Source organism: Hyperoodon ampullatus (genome assembly GCF_949752795.1).
Source record: "Hyperoodon ampullatus genome assembly, chromosome: 20".
Taxonomy (NCBI): Eukaryota; Metazoa; Chordata; class Mammalia; order Artiodactyla; family Ziphiidae; genus Hyperoodon; species Hyperoodon ampullatus.
In genome coordinates, this window is record NC_136933.1 from 6,666,681 (window position 1) to 6,686,580 (window position 19,900).

A 19,900-nucleotide genomic window follows, 5' to 3' on the forward strand; every position below is an offset into this window, starting at 1 on the left:
CAAATCAAAACTACAATGAGGTATCAACTCACACCGGTCAGAATGGCCATCATCAAAAAATCTACAAACAATAAATGCTGGAGAGGGTGTGGAGAAAAGGGAACCCTCTTGCACAGTTGGTGGGAATGTAAATTGATAGAGCCACTATGGAGAACAGTATGGAAGTTCCTTAAAAAAAAACTAAAAATAGAACTACCATTCGACCCAGCAATCTCACTACTGGGCATATACCCTGAGAAATCCAAAATTCAAAAAGAGTCATGTACCACAATGTTCATTGCAGCTCTATTTACAATAGCCAGGACATGGAAGCAACCTAAGCGTCCATCGACAGATGAATGGATAAAGAAGATGTGGCACATATATACAATGGAATATTACTCAGCCATAGAAAGAAACGAAACTGAGTTATTTGTAGTGAGGTGGATGGACCTAGAGTCTATCATACAGAGTGAAGTTAAGTCAGAAAGTGAAAAACAAATACTGTATGCTAATACATATATATATGGAATCTAAAAAAAAAAATGGTTCTGATGAACCTAGGGGCAGGACAGGAATAAAGACACAGACGTAGAGAATGGACTTGAGGACGGGGTGGTAAGCTGGGACGAAGTGTGAGAGTGGCATGGACTTATATATACTACCAAATGTAAAACAGATAGCTAGTGGGAAGCAGCTGCTCAGCACAGGAAGTTCAGCTCAGTGCTTTGTGACCACCTAGAGGGGTGGGATAGAGATGGTGGGAGGGACACGCAAGGGGGAGGGGTTATGGGGATATATGTATACATATAGCTGATTCACTTTGTTATACAGCAGAAACTAACACAACATTGTAAAGCAATTATACTCCAACAAAGATGTTACAAAAAGAAAAAGAAAAGGAAAAAAAAGCAAAGGAATGCAGACCATACATCGCACATGTGTATATATCACTAGCCTTTCTGAGGTGGGATCAGGTGAAAACATGACAAAATGAGAAGAGATTAAAAAGGGGGGTGAGAGACCACTGCTGTGGACTGAATGTTTTGTCCCCCTCCCCAAATCCTTATGTTGAAGCCCTAACCCCCAGAGTGGCTATATTTGGAGATGTGGCCACTTAAAGAAGTTATGGTTAAATGAGGTCATAAGGCGGAGCCCTGAGCCAACAGGATTAGCGTCCTCACAAGAAGAGAAGCCAGAGAGCTCGCTCATCCATCTACCCCCCTTCCTGTGCACACAGGCCAAGGAGAGGTCATGTGAGCACTGGCCAGAAGGTGGCCGTCTGCAACCCAAGAAGAGAGCCCTCACCAGACACTAACCCTGCTGGCACCTTGATCTTGGACTTCCAGTCCTGTGAGAAAATACGTGTCTGTTGTTTACATCTGTAGTACTTTGCTGTGGCAGCTCTAGCAGACTGATAAAACTACTAAAGACTTCTTTACCCCCTGCTCAGCTGTTTCTTGGGCCGATCATGATTTTAAAGTTTTCTTAAATACAACTTTCTCTTCCTTTAATTTAGATTTATTTTCCTTTGCTCTAATGTCAATGGAAATGCAAAATAGTATGGCTTTTTCCATACACCTAACCTTATTATTCTCACCTTTTTATCAATCTACTAAGCAATATCTAACTAGAAAAGATACCCATATAGCACTGAAAAAAAAATTACTGAAAAGCCAAAGTAAATTAAATTTCTTACTTATTCCTTTCCAAGTGAATAATATGCTCTTTTCCTTCAGCTTGAATGACATAAGATACCTAAATGCACAAAGGAGAAAAGAACAATAAAACACTATCTTCTAAATAACTTTTCAACAACAGAAATGCCATCCTGAATGAAAATAACTTGGTACTGACTAGAACTATTTTATGAAAGAACCTTAAATATACTCGTAAATAATAAAAATATACTCTGATCATCCCTACCTTCCTTTAATAAACTCCTGTGGAAAACGACCTGCATGTTTATCTAAACTCTTCTAAAATTCATTTATAATTGAGCTATAACTTAAGGGATTATTTTTACTAAGTCCATCCCTGTATTACCTATAGTATAAAGTAGTTCTTCCTTTCGTTTTAAATGAAATGAACCTCTTAGTTTCAAAAGATATTCCCTCGTTCCGGTTAGACGAAATGAATAGCCTTTTACGATTTTATATCTTCACGTGGCTCAACACATTTCATCGCTTCTAAACAGACTTTCCCCCCTCACGTGAACATCTTTGAACTCCGGATACATCGTACAGAGGTAGAGCAGTCTAACTGGTAGCAGTCTGTTCCTTTCTTAATTAGTGGGACATTAAATAACAGTGTGATGAGGCAACTTATACTTACACATCCTCAGCTTGTGGGATTCTCTTCTCTACCTCAAACGCTAAAATAACTTGCCCAGTGACTCACTGTTTCATTAGCAAGAAGCACTTAATGTGATCTCTAGAACCAGGGGATTCAACTTTGCCATAATTCTAATGAAAAAGACAGTCATGGAGGGACTCAACAAATGATAATAGTATCAGGAGTGTCCTCTTATTCTCCCTACTGTTTCTAGACTCTAAGTGAACGTTTTGCCAAGAAACAGCAGGATCTCCTCTCCTAGGGCACTTCAACACCTGACTTCGAAGGCCAAGACCGAGATCCAGGTCCTGGGGTTCTGCTTCCACATCCTGTGTGGGGACCTCAGGACTCTGCCATCTACCTCCTTCTCCACTGGGGCATCAAAAGTCCCAAGCTCCTTCCAACGCCACAGTTTCGGCGTGTGCCTTTCTATCCTTTCTGCTCTTGGACAAACACAGGACGTAAAAACCTCACTGTCATCTCCTCTGAGAAGAACTCTGAGAATCTGAGAACTGTTTTGTGCTATTACATTCTTCCCCCAAACAGCTGCCTGGGTTGCTCATTCCCTTCCTTCTGGCCTTTGTTCTGCTCCAGGGTTACCTTCTTAGTAAGGTCTTCCCGGGCTGTCCTATTAAAAAAACACAAACCCTCCTACCCCCTCACCCCCACCCCCAATTCCAACATTCCCAACCCCCTCCCTGCTTTAATTTTCCCCATAGCACTCCTTACCCTCTTAAGTAATCTCTATTATTAATCTATATTGCTTATTTGTCTCCTCCTCTCCTCCCACAAGAATGGAAGCTCCACAGGGGCATGGAGTTCGTTTTGTTCACTGCCATATCCCCAGTGCTTAAACAGTGCTTCCACGTCTTCCCCAAATATTTATCAGGGTGCATGCAGGACGTTTACTACAATCCCAAGTATCTATGTGTGCAGGGATGATAAAGGTCATCAGAGACACGATAAAGTGGAAAACATCGTCCCTGTGCTGCTAAGTGAAGAAAAGGGGGAAAATAACAATGAAAACGCAAATTAATTCTACTCTAAAGGCAAAACAAAAATCAAAGAGTAGAATGTCCAGTTCAAAACAAAACAAGGAAAAATTATAAACTGTTCCACTGGAAGGAGATCTTAGAGTCATTGATTCCTTACTTATAAAGAAGTAAATGAAGAGGAATGATCTACCCAATTCGTGGTAGCACCCAGAGGGAGGGCTAAAGCTAAAAGCTCCTGATGCTAACTCCAGTGTTCTCTTCACTATGCCTGGACCCTAAACAATGGACAAGCTGCCTTATCATTAGAAATATATTGGCAATTCAGAGGTAATAAGCTAAACTCTCTATCCTTCATCACCTGTTACTGTTAAACTATAATAAAGTTAAATTATACTTCTATAAAGTTGAAGGGTTTGCAAAGTCAGTTGATATCCAAATATATTATTTCTGAGCTTTACAGTAAGAGAAAAATAGTATAAAAATTACTTTTTGTGCATTGGTTACCCTGTTAGCATATTATGTTTCTTCTGATGTGGAGATAAAACTCACTTTTGAGCAAACATTCCCAGATATGAAATACATGCATATAACACACTACTATTCTCCAGTGTCAGTAAAGATACAGCATGTAGTACTCTACCTATCACACACTGAGAGAGAGGTGAATTCTTATTCTTATAACAAGACCACTGTAACCATCACCAGTCAGGTAAGGGTCAGAAATCTATGTAACCAGCATTCTACCCTGGTCATAGAATTTTACTTAACTGACTATTTCATCTTCTTATGTTTCAAGTTGATTATTTTGTCTTTAAAAAAAAAAAGCTACTAAGGATCAGTATGTCACTTTACTAGAATAACGTCCAATGGACACCAGTGCCATAATCACTGGCTGACATCACTCACTGAACCAATCACTCCTGAAAATAACACCCTTGTCTTAAAAAAAGTGAAATTTAAATACATATATATTTTTCAAGAGATAACTTACCTGCTCTGAGTAGGGCCTAGGGGCTTCTCTTCTTTCTCTAGTTAATCTCCAAGGAGTTATTATTTCATAAGAAGAGAGATGGGAGGTCTGTTGAAAGCCTACAGAAAAGGGAATAACAAACATTATATAACAACTGAACCTGAAAAACTACATGTCCTAAAATACAATGGAAATCAAAAGCTGAATGTTCAATTCATGGAAAAATCATCTGATGTTCTCACACTAAAATATATATAGTTTTATACAAAGTTTTATAGGAAAATAGCAATATACTAGATAAGTATGAGGGGGAAGAAATGTATTTCTTAAAAAAGATGTCAGCCTTTATCCAAACAGTATATACACAGCAATCATTTTCAAACAATTTTTAGCTATAAACCCTAATCCCTTGTCTTAAAAGAAATCTTAAGGCATAAACACAAGGAAAAAACTGCGCCGGTGGGGAAGTGGAGGGAAGGCATCTAGAACCTGGCACAGTTTACTCCTGTCTCTTTTCCCACCCTCACCCAACATGAATGATATCCCGAGATGGTACGGGGATACTTACGAAACGGCCAAGGACAATAAGAGGGAAAAGTTACTTTTAATGCCTGATGGATTAACTCTAATAAATACATACCTAACAATGTAGCAATTATCTCCAATGAAATTACTGCCACTAATCTGTCCTAAAAAGTTGAATAAATAAAATGTATTAAAAATGAAGTACTCAGAATCATCATGCAAGACTTCCTCCCAATTCCAATCCTGTACAGCTCACCACACAGTGGAGTCACATCTGAGTGGGGCCTGGGTTCTAAACTCATCACTTGAGAGGGGAGAGGGATAAACTAGGAGTGTGGGATTCACAGATACACACCACTATATGTAAAACAGATAAACAACAGGGACCTACTGAAAAGAACCTGAAAAAGAATGAATATATGTATATGTATAACTGAATCACTTTGCTGTACACCTGAAACTAACACAACATTGCAGATCAACTATAATCCAATAAAATTAAAAAGAAAACAACAAGGGCCTACCATATAGCACAGGGAACTATATTCAATATCTTATAATAATCTATAATGGAAAATAATCTGAAAAATATATATATATAAAAAACTGAATCACTTTGCTGTACACTTGAAACCAATACAATATTGTAAATCAACTATACTTCAATGAAAAAAAATAAGTAAATCTACCTAAAAAAGTTAAAATGAAAATAAATAAGTAAATAAAACAATGAGCAGAAAGCCATTCTGGTTCATTGCACTGAAGCAGTCAAGCAGGATTTATGTATAAATACAAAGTTTTATTGTTACGTTTCCATTTTGTATTTTTGAAATTATCAAAGGTATTAAATAATCATATATTATTTAAAAAATAAGATAACTAGAAAAAAAGTAAAGTCATCACTTAAGCAAAATTTGGGTATAATTAAAATGGCCCATTCAAATCCCTTAGGAAGGCACACCCCATGCTGGCATCTGATACAGTCTCTCAGTACATCCAACGTATCTCTTCCTCCAGCATAACTGCCAATGACGGCATGTCAGTTTGTTCAGAGAACTTGACGAGTAGATGGTCACCATCTAAGGACCACGGATGAAAAACCTCTATCTCTATATATCTCCATATACCAAAACCACATTTGTTATGAGGAGGCTTGAGAATGGCATACACAAACAGAAACACTGAGGGAAGGACAGATTCACAGCTTCTACTCAGTGGGGATCAATTTAGGAAATAAATACATTAAGTAGAATTTCTTGAACAAATAAATGCCATGAAAGGGAGGAAGAGGGGACCACTATAAATTAAAAGAGCCATATAACCAAATGCAATATCTGGACCTATCTAGATCCTAATTAAAATAAATCAACAGAAAAAAAATTCTGAGACAACTAGGGAAATGTTAACACTGTGTAGATATGTGATGATCTTGAGGAATTAGTATTAATTTTTTAAAGTGTAATAAGCATATTGTGGGTAATGTTTTCTTTAAAAGTCCTTATGTCATAGAGATTCATTCTGAATATTCAAGGGCAACATGATATGACATCCAGGATTCGCATCAAAATAATCCAGTGTATGTTTGAGGGATGAGATACATATGAAACTATATTAAAACTGGGTAATGGGTACAGAGGAGCTCATTACTCTTCTCTCTACTGTTTTGTATGTTTAAAATTTTCGATAGTAAAATAATTATTTTTTTTAAGTAGTTATCTGTAGGGAGTGGGATGGGAGGAGAGACTTTTCACTTTATAAGCTCTGTATTATTTATAGTGTCTAGGAAACATTACAACATATATCATATATATGAGACTATAAGATGTGTCATAAACAAACATGTAAGTATCATAAGTAAATGTATCAAACTTGTTTAAAGCAGCTACCACGATGGAATAGAACCAGAGAGTAATGAGATAAGGACTCAGACTTTATTTCCTGTACTCATGCATGTCCGTATTGTTTGAATTTGTTTTTATAATGAGTATTTTGAAACCCCAAATTACCACTGAAATTAAAAGGGGGGAAAAGGAGTGTTTCTTCAATTAAAAAAGAAAAGCACAAACTATTTAAAGTACTGATTACTATCTCAACACCGCCTGTCTTCCCATCAGCCTCATTAACCTCGCATCCAGACTATGATACCTTCTCACTCCCGCTCTCTCCTCTCCTTTGGATCCAAACTCTTACGTTCATTCACTCCTTAATTGCCTTATGCCTCTCAGATTTCTCAAATGCAGATTAAAATGAAGCATCTTCACCTAACCTTCCACAAGCTAACACTGTACATAAAAATGTCTATAACCTTGTCTAGTATGGAATTTTTAAAGATACAATGTAAACAGGAAAATATAAATTAAATCTCATTCAGTACAACATGTCGTACTAACACTCTGCAAACTCTTTACCCGTCAACCCCTTAAATCTTAATAATTAGGCATAACATACCATCTAAATGGGGCTTCACGTCATTACATAAAAATACCAGAAATAGACTCCAATACTCACAAAAGCAACCAGGGGCTGGTTGATCTAAGGCATACTTATGACATACTATGATAAAATATCCTTCAGATATTTGGAGTTGCCAAATGGGAGCCATGTCAAAAGAAATCCATGGCCTTGATAGAAGCAGGCTTCAAATCACTAAGTAGAAATATCCTTCATCCTAAATTAACTGAGCTACAGGACTATCTCCTCACCCAGAATAAACCTTTCAAGGACCTTCAGTTTTCTCAAATTCCTAAAAACACAAATTTCAATATTATCCTTAATATTTTTCTTTTAGATCATGGTAATTTGTTCAACTACTAAGACAGTCACTCTAGAAGTAATGGCAGGAACAGATGGCAGGAATAAATGCTTTCAGTGAGTTACAGAGAAGAAGCTCTGTGTGATAAAAAAAAAGTCAATCATCCTGTGCATTTATATGCAACTTCCTATGGTTCTATAATTATTTCAGAATAAAAGATTTCTTAAGTAAATCCTTACAGGCAGGGATAAAAATGTTAATAGGCTCAGGCAACTGTTATACTAGAAGCTAAACGATATGCAACTAAACTGAAATCTTTTCATCACAACTCAGAAGCAAACATCACAGAGAAAAAGAAATGCCTCAGAAAAGACAACTACAAATGAGCAGGCACATATTTAAAGAGCTCTCATTCTGAAACATGTTAAGTGACTTTATAAGGTCACATAGCTAGTTTCAGGCCAGGACTGAAGCTATGGATCTTTTACCAAGATTGTTAGAGAAGAATGAAAGTCCAATAAAGGAATATAAGACACATTCTATCCTTTCTTCCATTTTAATGCACAATTCTTGTTTTGAAAAAAAAAAAAAAGAACGAATCATTTATTTTTTAAAGGCTTTCAAAATTATACCACCCCAAAATAACTTCTATTTACATATAAGAGCTGTTATTCTGATACTGACTTCTTGGTTTTAAAATCCAAGGATCCACTTTCTGAATGCCATAGGAGTTCCAAAACATCATAAGAAATGCACATATTTTGGTTATGTCATTGAAAAACAATATACACTGGTTGTATGAAACCCTTTCTTCCTGTATTTTTTCAACATTCCTTCATCCTTAGTCCTGGCTTATTTTTATTCTTTTTCCCGTTCATACCTTGCATAGAGTTTCCCCAAATTCCTTTTATTTTTTGTTTTTAATTCCAAATAGTAGCACTTTCTCATGGGAATCTAAAGATCAAGTTTCCCATGTCACTATAAAGGATGTGCATCAACATTATTTGTACTATAAAGCTTCAGCCTCAGCACTATTGACATTTGAGGCCAGAAAATTCTTTGCTGTGGGTGTTTTTCTGTGCAATGTAGGATAGTTAGGAGCATCCCTGACCTCTACCCACCACTGGCCAGAAGCACCACCAGTGTGACAACTAAAACTATCTTCCAGATGCCTTCTGGGGGCAAAATCACACCCCCCCCCTGAAAACCACTGGTATAGCGTTCACAATGAAAACTAAAATCTTAATACAGTCAGCTCCATGGAAAATACAAACTATTTTATCAGAATTTGACAGAATTTGATGCACACCATCAAAAGTCACATTACTAGAAAACATAGGCCGGAGATAAAAGTAAGAGTTGAGGGCTTCCCTGGTGGTGCAGTGGTTAAGAATTCGCCTGCCAATGGAGGAGACACAGGTTCCAGCCCTGGTCCAGGAAGATCCCACACGCCACGGAGCAGCTAAGCCTGCGTGCCACAATTTCTGAGCCTGAGCTCTAGAGCCTGCGAGCCACAACTACCAAGCCCGCGCACCACAATTACTGAAGCCCGCGTGCATAGAGCCTGTGCTCCACAACAAGAGAAGCCACCGAGCATAGAGCCTGTGCTCCACAACAAGAGAAGCCACCGCAATGAGAAGCCCACGCACCGCAATGAAGAGTAGCTCCCGCTCGCTACAACTAGAGAAAGCCCGCGCACAGCAACGAAGACCCAACATAGCCAAAAATAAATAAATAAAACAATAAATAAATGTATTAAAAAAAAAGAGTTGAAACATGAAACTTAAAGTGTCTTAAACTTAGTAAAAGAAAGAAAAAGGTGTTAGTTGCACTTCTTTCTTCAACTCCTCACATATTTTTATGTACTGTGTTTTGGAGGAAGCCTAAATACATGTTTTGTAATAGCATCTGAGAAACTTAGTCCCCCTAAAAATGAGTCCCCTTACTGAGTTTATGATTAATCTCTCTATTCAAAACTTTATCCCCTTTCTTGCCCCCTCTGACCTCAATCCTGCGCTAACTGAACACTAATCAACCAGAGTCAGATGACTAAGATTGCTATTGTTGATAACATCACTATGTGCCTAAAACTGCTGTTGTAGATACTACTATCATTCACGTACAAACTCAGGTTGCTTCTCCAGGGCAAGATGCCCTCATAGACCCCCAGCCATGGACCACCTGGCCAGAGAATGTAAACCAGAGGCATTCTGACTCCCAAAACCAGGATTAAGAAATGTCAGAAGATGATGATTAATCCCAGCATCTTTGTTCTTCCCCTTTAAAAAAAAAAAAAAAAAAAAAACACTTCACTCAAAAAGTCAAGCTGGAATGGATCTGAGACTTGTCTTCCACTCCCTTTCTTGGCACCCTGCAACATACCCTTACTTTGCTGCAAACACCCACTGTCAGAGTTTGGCTTTCTGTGCCCTGGACACAGAAGCCCTTCCTCAGTTACAACTGTAGACGGATATAAGTTAAAAGAATTCTACCTAATTGCAAAGCAAACAAATGTAAACCCTCAGCCAAGGGCTTTTCTCCTTTCCTTCCCACCTATTGTGTAAACAAAGAGCCACCCTTAAGTACTTTCACTATAGAAAATAAACCTGGGTTTCACATACAAGATGAAGAAGATAATTCTGTTGTCTGAGTTATTTCTTGAAGAGAAATTGCAATTAGATCCATAAATTGCTGTTATTTTGAGCCATATATATCCATTCCATTCACAAGGTCAGTGCCAAGTAAACATATATTATATATTAATAGCTATCTTCAAACATAATTATAATTTCCACTATTATGTCCTACATTCTGACATTTTTTGCGTTATAATTTTTTTTTACATTTACTCGTTTTTACATTTAAAAAGAAACAGGGCTTTTGCTATTGTTTGTTTGTAAGTGGCCCTTTGGGAAAAACACTCACCATTTATAAGATTTAATGCCCTAAAGAATTTAAATTCCTCTACCAAGGAATTTAAGTTTCTTGAAACCAAGGACGGTACCTTACTCATCCCCTATTTCCTGCACTGGTACAGTAGATATTCAACAAATGTATTGAGTAAATGACCTCTTTTGATCTTTACAGCTATACATACATAGACCTCATAATTGCAAATTATCCTGTACAACCTAAAATAAGCTTTATTTTTTATGATTAGCATCCTTCATATCAATTTGCCACAAATCGTCACGGCCCACAATTTGTCATGTTAATGCAATGCCACATTTCACTATATTACTCTGCCATTGACTGCTTACCCTCCCCTCTGAAGCAGCCAATGTGTCAATGAATGTGGAACAGGCTCTCCCAGGCTCTACTTGTATGAGAGTTCTTAGGGGCTACTAAAGGAAGGGGTGGGGGAACCTTCCAAAAATGAGTTAAGCCATAAAAAAAATCTCATTAAAAGGAAAATGTGTCAAAGAGAAAGAAGCATTTCCCATGTATGGGAATGGGTTTTGTCCTACAGTATGACAAATGTTTGGCGGTGACATCATTTTTACTTATTATAAGCTGAAATACTCTAATTCTTACGTTAAAATCAACATAAACCGATACGAAAACAACTGCATATTTAAAAACTGACCAAAGTATTTATAAGTGAACTTCTCAGGTTCCCTAACTCATTCTTAAAGGGTGTGATTCAAGCAGTACCCGACACATGATCACTTTGGGGAAAACGATTTGACTGAAATAACACTTTCACAAAATGAAAAATAAACTACAATAATATATGAACAAGACTATACAATTCAAAGTGCAATTCAACTTTAACTGGGTCCATGTTGGCACTATTCAAAGGCAGGGTGGTTGGGAGGTTAGTTACTCAGATACCTAGAGGACCAGATTTATTTATGTGGCAGTCCCATAGTTCTGACACAAAGGTGGCATAACTCTAAGACTCTGCTATATACTAGGCATCAAAGAAAAAAAAAAAGAAATATCATGAGGCTATCTATGTCATATATTTGAGCTTGTGGCTATTCCAAGAAAATGCTTCCGCTTACTTAAAGCTTGCATCTTTGGGGGGATTCGACCATAAACTAGGATTAAAAAAAAAATTATATATATATATATACACACACACACATACACACACATATAAAGTCAACTTTGGTAAGGTAAAAATTATTTATTTATTTATTTAAATTTGGCCTCGCCACTCAGCTTACAGGATCTTAGTTCCCCCACCAGGGATCGAACCTGCACCCCTGGCCGTGAAAGCACGGAGTTCTAACCACTGGACCGCCAAGGAATTCCCGGTAAGGTAAAATTTAAAGTGTGTTTGGAAAACTGTCTTGGAACCCAGCAACTTGTTCTGTGCATATTTTAATTATAAATGTTTTATTTTTTTACATAAAAGCGAAACTGAAATTATTTTTATATTTAAAAGACTACATTCTCCTATTCAGCACAAACATACCAAATCCAAATAATTCACAGGCACCTAAAAACAAAATGAGTACAGACCTAAGTTCTTACCATGTAGTTCATCTTACAGTGATTCACCATGAGTAAGCCTTAAATCTCATTCCTTCTAGAATTCTAGTCTTGAAAAAAAAAAAAAAATTCCAGGTCTGCACATCATAATCACTATCTTAAAAGAAGAAATCAGATGAGGTTTCACACCTGCCTGATTCCTTTGTTATTGTTCACAATGATACAAAGTTACCTTTATTAGCCCCTGTTTAAAAATATATATAAAGTTTACTGTGTCAGCTTTTGAGAATTTATACTGCATTTCCTCATCGACACAATGTTATAAATGGTTAAAAAAAAAAAGATTCTACAAAACCTATTTAAGTCCTAATGTAACTGGATGTGTAGGTGGTACTTACTGAGCACGCAAATTCCTCTTTCATTAGCAGAAAAGGTTTCAGTGCTGCTTTAAACATCCTGTATTGCAAAAATTCGGTCAGCTGATTGTGGAAGAACATTCCCGTAGGGAAACATGAGTTGACTCACTGCACACTAGTACAAAAGCCTCTTAACTGCTCTCTCCCAGGCTCCAGCCCCTCCCTCCTATATTCTGTCCTCCACTGTGTAGCCAGTTATATTAACCGCAAATCTAGTTATGTCACATCCCTACTTAAAAACCATCCTGCCCAAAGAACTTCCTCCAGGGTAAAGTCCAAACCCCACAGCACATCACAAGAAGACTCTCCCCAGCTGGTACCAACCTACCTTGGTTTTTTCCGTGCCTCCCTTTCATGTAGACTGCCTGGTGACATTCTCATCATTCCCTAACTAGTCGTGTCCTCATACCTCTCCATACTCTTGCAAAAACCCTTCTGCTTAGAAAGAATTCCTATTCCTTTCCTTGAACATTCACCTATATAGATCAGTTCAAATATCACTTTCTCGATAAAACCTTCCCCTATATCCCTCAGACAGACTCAGCACATTTGGTCACCTTCCGCCCCTCCACAAGCATTGAGCTTGGTGTTTATAGGCGTTTGATAAACGCTGACTAAATTTTGAAAGCATACACATGCTTCAGTGAGGGACTGGCCATAAACTGTTAAAGCTGCTGTTAAAAAACATAAGGATATTCCATCCATCTATATGCGGGTATGCAATAAACAGACAGAATCATGGATTACTAAAACTCCAGATGTTTAACCTACTTCCCCTTAAATGTTGGTAAATGTTAACCATATAGAATACCACAGCAAAAACAGTCTCAACCATAAAAGATTTGGTAGCTTCCCATTCAATAAAGTTTCAGTACTTAGAGCTTCAAAATTCCTGCAATGGGGCAAATTTACCTAATTGAAAAAGAATAAACCAAACATAAGAAAAAATTTAAATTCAGTCCTGCACTGAAATCTTCACCTTTGAACAACTCTCAGGATAAAGATTTAGTAGAAACCCCCATTCTCCATCATACTCTATGGCTGATAAAGAAAACACAACCGTGCAAACAATAATTTAACACGAGCCAAAATAAAGAAAGAAGGTGTTTCCAGAAAGAAGCTAGTGTGTTGGCGATTTGTTTCCACTATGTTTGGGTATCTCCAATACAAAACCTTATATATTCAAGGCTAGTTTCACAAGTCAAAAGCGATTTCACATAAATGATCTAATTCTCACTGTAATCCTGTGAGTTAAGCAGAGCAGGGATTATTTGTCCGTATTTGAGATATTACCAACCCAATAAAAAAGAAGATAAAAGACCGTTTGGCTATAGAAATGCAGCACTTCGTTTCCAAAAAAGTATTCTTACTACAACAACAAAATGGCCCAAGAAAAAAAATAAGAACCCCCCTCCCCATTCCATCGCTAAATTTAGCTCTGTGTACCTAGTGGTGACTCCGCTAATAAAATGAACATCAAAATTTCAAATCATGATAACCTGGAGCAAAAGTTGCATCTCCCGGTCTGCTTCCCGGTGACATTGACTGTATAAGCAAGAGCAAGCTCCATTTCTCAAAGCACTTCTCAAAACCTCCGCGCGCACCCAGCCTCCAAGGCTCTCAGCCGAGTCCCCGAGGTCAGGGTCGGACCCAGAGTCGCCCCGAGAGGGTCTGGGGGCCCCAGCCTTGCGCGAGATGGGGGTGGGGCGCGCCGCAAACGGCTCTGCCCAGCATGAGACCGAGGACGAGGAACCAGACCCGAGAACAGTGCCGAGAAGAATTTGGGGCGCTAGACCCCGAGCCTCGGGTCCGAGCACTGTCCACACACAGCTGAGCGGCTCCGCCTCCGACTCTGGGTCCAGTCCCCAGGCCAGGCCCCTCCACTCCCAGGCACCACGGGGTAACTCCGAGCATCCCAGCCCTAGGAAACACGAATCCCAAAGGGTCCTGGGGGCGGACACCCACCTGACCGAGCCCCACCGAGGGCTGGGCTCACCAAGCCGAACAAGAGCAGCCACAGGAAGCAGAGGGTCCCAGAGGGCGAGCCCGCGCCCGATCCCATCTCGGCCGAGTCCGCAGGTTCCCCTCAACACTCGGTCGCCCCTGCCTCCGCCCGCTCCACCATTTCCCAGCCCTGCCGGGGCCCCAGAGCTGGCAGCGATGCGCGCGCTCGGCACTGACGCAAGTCGGCTCTGGTCCGAGCTCGCTCCCGACGCGGCGCTGGCTACACTGACGTAGAGAGCGATCCGTCCCCGGCGGGAGAACGGACTTTCTATCGGGCCCCTAAGACCCTCACTAGTCTGCCCCGCCCATCACTATCCGCCCCGCCTCCTCCCTCCAAGGCCCGCCTACTTCAGGGGTCGAGGGAGCCCATTGGAGGAAGCAATCGAGGCAAAAGAAGGCGGAGCGTGAGACCCAGAAGCGGAATTGACAGGCACAAGTGAAGCGCAGCCCCGCCTCCTGCGCAGCCTCTTCTTATTAGCTGTCGGGGTCGGGCGGAGCGTCGAGCTGCTCTCCCATTGGCTGTTTGGCGGCGAGGAGCGGGGCTACGCGGAGAGGCCTGACCAGGCAGGGCTTGGGTCGGCGGTGCCGGCCAGGGTTTGAGGTTGAGCCCGGGTCTCCGCCACTGGGCTCGGGAAGATGGTGCTGGGTGGTTGCCCGGTGAGTTACTTACTTCTCTGCGGCCAGGCGGCTTTGCTGATGGGGAATCTCCTGCTGCTGCATTGTGTCTCTCGGAGCCACTCGCACAACACTACCGCCGAGCCCGAGCCCACATCCGCTGGCGCCGCCCACCCGGAGGGCTCCACCGGCTCCGCGAGCTGGGAATATGGCGACCCCCACTCTCCAGTCATCCTTTGCTCTTACCTGTAAGCTACGCAGTCGTCGAGGCGGGTGTAGATGGAGATGGGGCCTGGGACATATGGGTGTTATGCAGGGGAGAGGAAGGGAGGGAGGCAGGCTGCTTTTTTCCCCCAGACCCTCTCCACCTGAGGACCGGATAAGTCAACACGCGGGAAGTAAATATCGTGACAGGTTTCTCACTCGTCTCACTCATGCAGGGGAAAACCCTGTGTGTCGGTGGCAGATCCTTTGGGATCCCCAAAGAGGAGAACTAGGGAGGAGTGACATCATATAGCTCCGGAAGAAGTGTACGGGTTGTGCCTTCTCTGTCCTGCTCCCTTTAACCTAAGGAGAAACCATCGTAGGTGCTGCTACTGAGTGGGGCACAATTGGAGTAAGTTATTTGTACCTACAAGGCACTTCCTTACCAAAAAAAAAAAAAAGAATATCCTTACTGTCGCAGAGCCAAGTCAAAATTTTTAACCTCTCTTTTAAGTCAAATAAGAAAAGGCGTTTGGGAAATGCAAAGAGGGCTGGGAATCCTTTGGCTTCAATTTTGCCCTCATACCTTGTGGCTGTTTGCCTAGGGAAGAGATGAAGCCATGGCAGAGGTAGAATCCGTGTAGAAATAGGACCAGAAACACGCCCCTGGCACAACCAAAGGGCCATTTGGATGGCTGTTTGACCGGCTGTGCTTCAGCCTGACAGCACTTCTTGTCTTGGGGAAGAGTCAGAATGAAATTAACTCCCAGAAAACTTAAAGAAATTTCTCTTGCCTGTTTTGATTATATACATGTAAACAGCCATTTGCAAAACCTTAATGATGATGACAATGATGCTCTTACTGGTGATTTACAGGCCCGATGAATTTATAGAATGTGAAGACCCAGTGGATCATGTTGGAAATGCAACGGCATCCCAGGAACTTGGTTATGGTTGTCTCAAGGTGGGTTTTTGTTTTGTTTTATGAGCAAACTCTTCCATAGAGAAATAGTACTGGCTAAATGCTGTTACAGAAAAGTATAAGGGGCATTAAGTTACCTTTTTGTAAAATTCACTGGAATGACTGTTACTGGAAATTTTCAGCATGGCTAGGGTCAGTGGCTGAACAAGACATTTAGTTTCCTCAGGAAGAAGCAGTCTCTGTGCCAAAACTACCCAGGTGCAAAGACCAACCTGTCTTTGGTTCCTTTGGCCATTGAGATTGACAGATTTGGAACTCAAATATCATCCCTGACAGTCCTTCAAGGTATGTACTTTCCCGAAAGAGCAAAAGAAAGGTTTAGGCAGTTTCTAAAACTGATGATGGATTGAGCAGTATCTTTGTTACACATGCATTTGGGGCAAAGATCCTCTTGCCAGTGACCTTTCTTTTCACCACACAAGCAGTTTCCACTGTGTCCTTAGGAAATAGGTAGGGTCTATCAGTATATGTCTTTGTAGGAGGTTAGAGCATTCAGGAGAAGGCTTTGATAACAGTGGCCTCTTGGAATGGAAAGAAGCCATTCAGTTCCATTAATAATATCCCTAAAGCTGGATGCATGCTTCCTAGTCAGTCTCCCCAAAACCAGTGAAGTTCACATACTTCCTCCCCACTGTGGACTCACCATTATGTTATATTATGCTACATAATGCAAGTCAAGACAGAGTCAGCTATAAGAGAATTATGGAAAATATTCTTTGTGCTAAATCAGACACAGGGGAATAAACCTAAAAGTAATAAGGCCAAAAAGGCCACTCTTACTGCAGTCATGTGTAAAGAAATATTTTCAATACAATGAGATTTTGTTCTATGGGTAATTATTGATAAAAGTTTGAGTGAGTATTGTATAGAGATCACTTACTTTTACCCATTTTCATTAAACACTGGGTTGATCCTGTCAAGGTTCTCAGACTTCCCCCAGAAGTCCTGGAGGACTGTCAACATTCAGGCACCCGTGTCCTGGGGGAGGACCCACCCCTTCCCTTTGAGGAGTGTTTCAGCAAAAACAGTAGTGAAGCACTTAATAAGGTGCCAGTGGAGAATGTACAGCTGTGCTTTCTCTGCAAGCATTCAGTTACACAAAGGGTCAGAGGTCCTGTTCTGAAATTTTTTGCTGGGATTTAAACTTATAGATGTATTACAGACATCTGAAAATCACAGTTTCATGACTGAAGTAAAGTCCTGAGTCAGTTGATATTCTGAGTTCTTTCCTAATGATGTTCATTTATAATATGTATAAAACAGACCTCAACTACACATTGACTTTTTAAATACCCATTCCCAAATGTTCAGTAATGTGCTCTTTTTTCCTGTAAATACAGGATAAAGCATTGTGTCTCTTCTAAATGGCATTTAATGAAACTGATGATAAACTTTTTTATTATATTATTAAAGAAGGCAGTCATAAGGAAAGAAAAAAAGTTTATTTAAAACAATGTACATTTAGGATGGACTAATGTAAAATCACTTGAAGCATGTCACTGCATTCCCTGCTCTTCAGCATAGCTTTACCTCACCTTTGTTAGAATAATTTTTGTCCTGAATCCGCTGTTACTAATATAAAGCTATATTTTGTGTTGCCTGCTCTGGTGAGTTTGGTTGGTTGTTTTGGTCCTTCCTCCCCAGTTCGGGGGTCAGGCCTACAGTGATGTGGAACACACCTCCGTACAGTGCCGCGCCCTGGACGGAATCGAATGTGCCAGTCCTAGGACCTTCCTACGAGAGAATAAACCTTGTATAAAGTAAGTGTTACTCTGAATGGAGTAGTTGTTACTTGGATGGCGGTAGAGCTGTTTTGTCATTTCTTGATGTGACATTTTCTTTTACCCTAAGTGTTAAAGGGGCAACATGATTACTACTGTGCATCCACCATGGACACCAACAATGTAGTTATAACAGAGGGGACACTGGACAGGAGACCAGAGGCTGTAAATTCTAAATGTCTCTTCCGCCAACCAGCTAAGGACCTCTGGCCACCCAGAGTCTCTGTCCTCTCATCTGAAAAATGAAGGAGTTGGAGCAGATGCTGTAGCTCCCGAAGTCCTAGGACAGGCTTAAGTCCTTTGCAAGCAGCCTTAGAATTTCAGGAATAAAGAATTTATTACGAAAAGTATGGACCCTTCTCCCTGAAAATCAGGTATCACCTTAAAGAATTAGGGTTATTTCTATAAACTCCGCTTGAAGGCACAGAATTTACGTATACCATTTGCTAATGGAGAGTCTGTGACTGCGTTAAGTGATGCTGTTAGGGCATCTGCAGTTGACTGTCATCACAGTACATAAGACAGAAGACCTTACAAAGAAGTCCCGTTTTCAGGTGCCACAAAACAGCAGAAAAGGAATATGGAGATCGGTGTTCATTTAAGGGAAGGTCACACCTCATTAGAGAACTACATTCAGAACTGCAGCCTCCCTCAGGAAAGGAGCCTGTGTAGGAGGGATGGGGGCCCGGACTCCACGCCTACCAGGATACCTACCGTGCAAATGTGCCTGATAGTTTCTTGTCCAGTCCAGCTCTGTATTGGTTCCTATAGGTCCTCCATACCTTAGCAAGTACTCTTTTGAGACTCTAGACAAACTAGGGATTTTCCTTTTGCGGGGCGGGAGGGGGGCAGTTAAGAGGTCACAGAGGGACTGCCTCACCATCTATTCACTTACGTGAAATTTACTAATCGTTAAGTGTTTTCATTTTCATGTGGTAAGCATCTTCCTCTTAATTCCCTCTGTGTAGGTATACCGGACACTACTTCATAACCACTTTGCTTTACTCCTTCTTCCTGGGATGTTTTGGAGTAGATCGTTTCTGTCTGGGACACACTGGCACAGCAGTAGGGAAGCTCTTGACACTTGGAGGACTTGGGATTTGGTGGTTTGTTGACCTTATTTTGCTTATTACTGGAGGGCTGATGCCAAGTGACGGCAGCAATTGGTGTACTGTTTACTAAAAAGAGCTGCTGCCGTGGCCCAGAGAGGTAAGTCTCCTGAATTCATCTCTACAGGCTCAGAACTCATCCTTATTATCAGACCTGACCATTGCCTTCCTCTTTGGAGAGAATGGCTTTGGTTAGGAAGGTTTCTTTGGACTGTGGATTTTCAACCCAAACTTCACCTTGCAGACTAAAAATGACAAGCAAACAGTATTGTGGGTATCAAGTTTGCACCTTTCCTCATATACAAAAAATATAAAGGATAGTGATTAACTTATAAGCTGCAGGAGGGTTTCCATACACTTTATTTCTGTGCGTTGCTGTATAATCAATCCTTTGGAGCAAGTGGACCCAACAGGAGAAGCAAAGTGAATATTTTTAGCCTTGTGCCTTTTGTGACCCTGAGTCCTCATGCAGTGGAGATCAGAAGCTGAACCAATGAAAATCTTCAGAAGTAGAAATGGTGATGGATTTTAATACACACTGAAATTCTGACTTTCTGAATTTAAATTGCAGAATAAATGTTGCCAACCTGGAATGCTCGTTCGGGTGTTTTCAGTAGGTAGAGTGAAACTCAAAATTATATTTGTTGTGCTTAAAGCTAAGCATTTGAACTGAGCCTGATAATAAACCCTATTGTTTCATCATTTTTATGCCTGAGAGGGAATATATCCAGTACAGTAATTTCCTCATTCCAGTTATGTTTTGGATAGCTGAACATGGCTGAGTTCAGTGATCC

At 40.5% G+C, this 19,900-nt stretch overlaps 2 protein-coding genes across 2 annotated transcripts in view; one reads left to right on the forward strand and one right to left on the reverse strand.

The window, feature by feature from the left end:
• The window catches only part of ADAM9 (ADAM metallopeptidase domain 9), a gene marked incomplete at both ends in the record, with an annotated part of 102,884 nt that extends 88,411 nt beyond the window's left edge, over nt 1-14,473 (reverse strand). Inside the window, 3 exons of the mRNA XM_079726787.1 lie at nt 1,679-1,737; nt 4,300-4,397; nt 14,377-14,473. Of these exons, the coding sequence (XP_079582913.1) occupies nt 1,679-1,737; nt 4,300-4,397; nt 14,377-14,473 (254 nt within the window). The remainder of the gene's footprint in view (nt 1-1,678; nt 1,738-4,299; nt 4,398-14,376) is intronic.
• A 578-nt stretch (nt 14,474-15,051) lies between these two features.
• TM2D2 (TM2 domain containing 2) lies at nt 15,052-19,810 on the forward strand (the record flags this gene model as incomplete). Its single annotated transcript, XM_079726764.1, has 4 exons — nt 15,052-15,278; nt 16,111-16,198; nt 17,861-17,976; nt 18,966-19,810. The coding sequence occupies 4 exons, from the start codon at nt 15,052-15,054 to the stop codon at nt 19,177-19,179; spliced, it is 645 nt and encodes a 214-aa protein (XP_079582890.1). The 3' UTR covers nt 19,180-19,810.
• Between the last annotated feature and the right edge of the window lie 90 nt (nt 19,811-19,900).